Here is a 7,500-nt window from a genome sequence, read left to right as displayed (position 1 = left end):
GATTTTTTTTTTTTTTTATATAAATTACATCTATCAACACTGGAACAGAGAAGAAAAAGAGGCGATTTGCTGACTATTTACAGAATTATGAAAGGGATGGAAGTTCTTCATAGAGATGACTTATCAAAATGGGACAGAAGAGAGACAAGAGGAGACGAGAAGAACCTAAGTAAGGACAGTTACAGAGGAGATTTGAAAAAGAATAGATTCCCACACAGAGTAATTGATGTCTGGAACAAACTAAATGGGGAAACAGTGAGTGCCAAAACTATACAAGATTTTAAGAAGAAAAAAAAAATGGATGCGGAGAGATACAGAAGCGGGTTACTACGAGCATAGCTCTCGTCCCGTAAAATACAACTAGGTAAATACACACATGCACATTCATATTCACATGCCCATCCTTATGTACATTCACATACACATAAACATACTCATACACATCAACCCACACACACACACACACACACACACATACAAATATACAAAAACACACATACACAGAAACAAATATACAAACAAACACACACACATACAGACATTGTAGCGCAGTGGTTACAGTTCCCGGCTGCCACCACGGTGGTCCGGGTTCGAATCCCGCCCAGGGGCTGAAATAAATTCAGTATCGCTGCGCTGGGAGTCATTACTCCAACTCTCGTGAACGGGGAGTTGGGTGTGTGTGTGCGTGTAAGGTCACAGCATTACACAGAGATCGGTCATATATAAGCTATGAGCTCTCTTCTGCGAGGGAAATAGCTGTTGATCACGAGTCCAACACTTGATCCAAGACAATGGTGAATCACACACACACACACACACACATACAGAAACATACACACATACACACACATAAATATATTCATACACACACACACACACACACACACACACACAAACACAGAAACATACACACACATAGATATATTCATACACACACACACACACCTACACACAAACAAACACGCGCACGCACAGGTGAGATCCTTAACCATTAATCATGACCTTTTCACTACAATTTACTCCTTTTGCATCCATTTTGGCTGCCGCCAGGTAATTTGATTAATCCCACGTAGATCACTTGCGCATTGAAAAGGAACCCTAAATAAGCCTATCTGGACAAACCCTTCCCTGATACTGACTAGTTGTTCATTTGTTCATTTGTTTTGTCTGCCGCCATCCAATTTTACTTGGCGACAAAATTAAACTCTATATAATCCTAGCACAGTTTCATATTCAAGATTTTGCTGTGTCTGATGCCAGACAATTGTATTTATTTTATTTAGATCTCCGGTCGTTAATTAATCATTGCACCCAATCATCCTTCAAGGATTTTATTCTGTCTAACTCTAGACGATTTCATTCAGCTTTGAGGTACCTGTGAGTGTTAACTGATGAATTAATCAAGCCACTATAAATAATCTCTTTCATTTTATTTTTTCTTTCTGTCTCTATCGGATAAGGTAAATTGGTCAGGCCTTTTCACATGACTATTCGCCCTCGAAGTTTACCCCTGCCGTTGGTTGGTTGGTTTGTTTGTTGTTTATCTTTTTTGACAAACGTACTTAGTTGGCAGGAGAGAGAAGCAGAGCCATGGCGTTAGAAAGGGCGAAGAGGTTGCTCAGCCTACTCACCCACCTCCTAGCACCACCTGCGCCTCCTCACCCATCTGAGCCCACGGTGGTTCCTCTTCCTCCCATAGATCCCCTTCGGCCTCCCCCAGGATCTAGTGGGTGATGAAAAGAGCACGTATGGCTTCCGCATTGGACCTCGAAGGAGAGACAGGCAGCTGAGAGAGAAGACCTCGACTTCAATGAAAGCAGGCTTCACCCAGGGTCCACAACGAACGAGAACCTTCGCGAGGTCGTGAAGCGCCTGAGAGCTGAGAACGATGAGCTCTCCCGCTAGTTGGCCCAGCTGCCAGGGCAGCTATAGAAAGCCAAGGGCCGCGAAGGAGTCCATTGCCAAATATGTCACAATAGGGCGGCACAATGGACAGAACCGACCGTGAAATAGCTCATCGACCTCTCAGAAGACGCACCAGACCCTGAAGGGAACAAGGGCTCGAGGTCGAAATTCCAACAAGAGAAAGAAAGTATAGAACCATTATGGTAAAATGGTTCGGGGAAACTTTCAGGCACCTGGGCCACTCTCAGAATAAACCCTCCGATGAGAGTGACTCAGACATGGACACAGAGGTTACCGATAATGCCTCTCTTCAATAACACTGAGCTGAGCGTCCTTCAGTGGAACATTAACGGGTTCCTTCGCAAAAGATCATATCTACTGGCTATCGCTCAGCAATACGATTTCGACATCATTCGTGTACCACAGGAAACACTACTAAGGGAAGAAGTGCGATTCCCGGGATACCGCACCTTCTCCTTACTGCGCAGCGACACCACGAGAGGCTGCATGGTCCTCGTCAAGGACAGCCTACCCTGCAGCGAAGACACCAACCCCATATACTGTGGTGATGGCGTGGAGGCTCATGCGGTTCTCGTACAACGAGGCCATGAGACCTTCACCATCTACAACTTGTACAGGGGCCGTCACGCGGTCCTGGACCTTGGGGAAGTGAGCACCCTTGCTGGGGACAGACTCCTTATCCTCGGAGGGGATTTTAATGCTAACCACCCATCTCTGTCATCCACACAGGGCTCCAATGCTGCAGGGAATCACCTACACCATACACTGACTTCCTCCTCCCACATCGCCTTGCTGAACGACGGCTCCCCGACCCATGTACGGGGAGGCAAGCTTGACTTAACCCTTGTGGCTGCCACTCTCTCCTCCCGCGCAAGATGGGAGGTCCACCCCGTTGTCACCAGTGACCACTTTGCCGTATGCACGTATATAAGAGATGTGGCTCCGCCACCGGTGGTGCCACACATTACGCGGTGGAACACATCCAAGGCCAACTGGCCTCTCTTCTCCAACGCCCTGGCGTCCTGGGCAACTGAGTACAACCCATCAACTTGGGACGTTGACAGCTTGGAGGCGGACCTCTCAACCGCCCTCCACGCTGCCGCGAGAGATACGATTCCACTGCAGGGACAGCCCACCCGGAGGCACAAGAACCACTGGTACTACAACGAGGAAATGAGAGAGGCTAACCACAGGGTGTACATGTTCCGCCGCGCCTTCAGACGGAACAGGACGCAGGTCAATCTTGCCAACCTCCGAGCAGCCGTTTGTGAAGCGCATGCCACGGCTACGCGTGTCAGGGTCAACAAATTTCACGAGTGGTGCGAGAGCTTCAACGCCCACACCTCCCTCTCCGAGCTCTGGCGCAAACTTCATGTAGCCACGAACAGGTCTCGCCCAACAACAGCTGCGGGAAGAAAGGATTCACCACGTCGGGGACATGATGGCCCACACGGACGAGACCGACGAGGAATTCACTATCGGAGAGCTCATGGCCGCCCCCAGACCTGACAAGGACACAGCTTCCGGCGAGGACGGAGTCACCTACTCCATGCTGGCACACCTCCGACCTGCAGGAGATGAGGCCTTCCTCCGCGTGATCAATGCGTCCTCGAGAACTGGGAGACTGCCCACAGCCTGGAAGACGGCCACAATAGTACCGATCCCCAGGCCCAAGGAACCCGGTGCCTACCGCCCCATCAGCCTGGTCAGCCGTATGGGAAAAACAGCAGAAAGGATGGTACTCAACAGATTGCTATGGAAACTAGATCCGTTGCATGGCCATATCTATGCTTATCGCAAGGGCACTGGTACGGCCCACAGCATTGCCACCCTTCTCGCAGCAGTGAGCAGCGAGCCCTCCATCGCAATTTTTCTCGATCTGGAAAAGGCTTCTGAGCTAGCCCCTCTGGCTATCCAAGACACCCTCGCATGCAAAGGTGTGAGAGGAAGACTTCTCACCTGGATCGACGACTACCTGTCTCGCAGATCTGGGCGCGTGCGCTTCCAAGGCCACATGTCGGAGCCCACGGTGCTAGAGAATGCTACTCCACAGGGAGGGGTCCTCAGCCCGACCCTTTTCAACGTGCTGATCTCCAATGTACTGAAGCTCCCCCTCCCCCACGAGTGCAAAATCATTTCCTACGCCGATGATCTCTCATCATTGCTGGGAAGTAACGATGCCACTCTCATCATTGCTGGGAAGTAACGATGCCACGACAGGGCACAGCGCTGCCTCGACGCCGTCGCAGCGGAATGCGTCAGGATCGGGCTCAAAATATCCCCTCGCAAGTCCAAAGCCATGGCATTCGGTCTCGGACGGGGAAAGGAACCCCTCGTTATTCAGGGATTCGCGCTGGACTGGGTCACACGATTCCAGTACCTGGGCGTATGGCTCGACAAGGGCCTCACCTTCAACAGTGAAATATCCTACCTCAAAAAGAGAATGACGGCCAGAACCACAGTCATGAGGGCCATGTGCGGAAGAGCACTTGGTGCCACACATCAAGTCCTACGCACGTACTACGTACAAGCGGTGCGTTCTATCGCCGACTACGCAGCCCCGGCTCTCCTTACTGTGGACGCGGACAAACTCCAAAGGCTTCAGACATGCCAGAATGAACCGGCTAGAGTTATCCTGGGAGCACAACGGTGGTACAAAATTCTCAACCTCCAGCGGGAAGCCTCGCTCCCTCCTCTCCAACTCAGGATCAGAATGCTCGGGGCGGACTTTGTTGCCCGCGCACTCCACCCCCGCGACGAGACAGGTCTAAGTCGGGGCATCTACTCCTCACTTGCACGCGCAGACACACTGCAACGCCCCAACACATGACTCTCACACGCGGCCAAGCTCCTGGATTCCTTCCAACTGCGGCAACCTGTCCTCGAGAGGGGGTATTCCAAAATCCCACCCGGACTTCAAATGCCCGCCGCCGTGGACACCGGCTCCCATGACCTTTAAATTTACGTCACTCCCGGGGAAAAAGGGCGCATGCCACCCGGACAAAGCGCGTGTATTAGCAAATAACGGCATCCGGGCACTGACGCGACCTGGCCATATCGTATATTTTACAGACTGGTCCGTCGAACAACGCAGCCCAAACACGGCTGGAGCTGCCTTCGTCACTGATGGACACATCTTCGGCAGGAGAGTCAGCGACTCCGCGTCCTCTCTTCAAGCCGAGGCCGTGGCGATGCAGAGGGCCCTAGAACATGCCCTTGTAACCCACTCCAATTCCGTGGTCATCCACACTGACTCTGAACCTGATAAGCTGCTTGCAACAGACAGAGCCCGAAGATAATGTCCACCTCCTCACCAACATAATCGCGCTCCTGCACAAATTACACCGTGAAGGACGGAATATCATCATCAACTGGGTGCCAAGCCACGTCGGTGTGCATGAAAACGACCTTGCAGACGCAGCTGCTGCCACAACCCGCAAAAGTGCCAGTGTCGACGTCCAGGTCCCTCCCAGCATGAGCCAGCTCCAAATTAGAACCAGGGCATTAGCACGCACGCAGTGGCACCTCCAACAGAGGCAAGAAGCGCAGATCTCCCAACGAGCGGGTTGGTACAAAAAGGTGACAGTATATGAACCTCTAGTCCTCCCCCGCTCCACTCCCAGGATAGAAAAGCTGCTCTTCAGGTTGCGTCTTGAAGACCGTTGCTTCTGATAACTTAATCCCCTGAGCACCATGGAAGACCGCCGGTGCAACCACTGCCGTGAAGAAAATGCCGACCTCCAACACTACCTGAGCTATTGCCCCGCCACCTCTTTCCTCAGACGGGGACCACCGGCTCCCCCTGAAGGTCTTGTGAGCCGCTTCTGCCGCCTCCAAACCCCCTATGAGCTCCGTCAGCTGCTAGAACGTCCGCCGCCGCTCTAACAACTGCAGCCTCTCCTTTCTACTGCCCCCTATCACCCTCTAACTAGCTACACTATTCCACCTCCTCTCCACAAGGTGTGTCTTACATAAACACCACCGCACGGGCTCAAACAAAGCCCGTGGGAGTGATACTTCACTCCCAAATTTCGGAAAAAAAATCCAACCCTTCCCACACACCACCCTTTCCTCCCTTTCATATTATCTCCTCACGGATGAAGGGTCATCCAAAGTCCCCTACTTAGGATTTCAAGTTGGAAATTTCCAAGTGTTTCCACTACATGCCAAGACAAAGACCATCAGTGATGTACACCCACCAATCATAGAGAGATATGTCGTTTCCTGGGAATGAGTGGCTATTATCGTCATTCCTGTCCTAATTTTTAAGATGTACCAGAACCCTTGACTGACTTCTTGAAGAAAGGCTGCAACTTCGAGTGGACTCCTGCCTGTGAAATGGCCTTCAGAAACCTAATGTCACTTCTCACTAACTCTGCAGTTGTAAGACCCCCCCCCCCCCGACTTCCAACAATATTTTCGTCTACAAGTCGATGCCTGCGAATTCGGTATCTTCATTCCATCGCCTACCAGTACAAAACTGTCACCTACACAGAGGAACTACTCTGCCATTGAGAAGTAGAAGCTCAAATTGATCCAGGCCCCTATCCATTTTGAAGTCTACTTAGATTTATTCAAAACCACACCTCAAGTATATTCTGACCACAATCCCTTGACTTTTTTTTTTTTTTTTTTTTTTTGAAGACCATGAAGAACAAGAATCCAAGACTCAGACGTTGGAGCCTATTTCTCCAACCTTTCGATATAACGATCCACCATATAAAAGACATCTACGATGTTAGCGGACGCTCTTTCTTGAACTTCGCTTCTCAAATAGAATATGAAAAGTTTTTCAAACGCTGGAAGTGTAACATAATATCACTTCTATGTTATTATCTGAATGAATGTTTTCCTTTTTCTCCATTTTTACCCATGTATGCAAATGCTTATATATCATATATTGGCCATAATGTATTATTGGCTACCCCCCATGTAGGGGGAAAAAGCCTTTGGTATATGTATGTATGTATGTATAATGTATTATGTACAATATTTTTTGTAGTCCTATTTGTATGTTCGTATGTGAGTGCAAACTGCACCATTGATATATGCAATCTTATGTATGTTATCAAAATTATAAAAATACCTATCACAAGTCTTGTACACATCAGTTGAACCGCAAACGCATTCCACCAAGACAAAACGGACAATTGAGTATGTGACGTCGGAGCCGGCTTCTTCCAGAGCAGTTAGTCCTAAGTGCCTTCTCAAAATACTTCCGGTCCACTCACAAGCGATTTCGAGCAAGGGTACGGCCTATTGACTATCTGACGTCAGAGCCGGCTTTCTGGAACTGAGCAGTTTAGTTGCTCCCTCCCTCCTTGTTGTCACGTATACCACTTCCGTTTGACTACTATATAAGCACACACGTTCCCTCCACTGTCGTCATATCCAACGAACTCACTCTTTTGACGAAATCTATCTCTGGTTAGGTTGGACCGAATTAGGGTCTCATTTTTATGATCAATATCTTATCATATGTCAGTGTTTCTTAACTTAGGATGCTAGTACCCCCAGGGATGCTGAAATAGATATTAGGGGGTGCTGGAAAATGCTAAATACACGGCGGTAAAA

The 7,500-nt window shown here is 49.5% G+C and overlaps 1 protein-coding gene across 1 annotated transcript; it reads left to right on the top strand.

The window, feature by feature from the left end:
• The first annotated feature begins 2,166 nt into the window (after positions 1-2,166).
• On the top strand, positions 2,167-4,132 carry LOC143029087 (uncharacterized). Its single transcript, XM_076191496.1, has 2 exons — positions 2,167-3,189; positions 3,305-4,132. Exons 1-2 carry the CDS (start codon positions 2,167-2,169, stop codon positions 4,130-4,132), a joined length of 1,851 nt encoding a protein of 616 aa, XP_076047611.1.
• Positions 4,133-7,500: the final 3,368 nt, after the last annotated feature.

Source organism: Oratosquilla oratoria, chromosome 1 (genome assembly GCF_046742065.1).
Source record: "Oratosquilla oratoria isolate Oo_2021 chromosome 1, ASM4674206v1, whole genome shotgun sequence".
Lineage (NCBI taxonomy): Eukaryota > Metazoa > Arthropoda > Malacostraca > Stomatopoda > Squillidae > Oratosquilla > Oratosquilla oratoria.
The sequence above is the reverse complement of the archived record's forward strand: the minus strand, read 5'-3'. Positions and strand labels throughout refer to the sequence as shown.

What these genes read in the sequence shown, in the direction of transcription:
- LOC143029087 (XM_076191496.1), top strand. Translation starts at nt 2,167, where the DNA reads ATGAGAGTGACTCAGACATGGACACAGAGGTTACCGATAATGCCTCTC. An exon ending in TTGCCAACCTCCGAGCAGCC is followed by an intron (nt 3,190 to 3,304) that starts GTTTGTGAAGCG and finishes AACTTCATGTAG; the next exon opens with CCACGAACAGGTCTCGCCCA.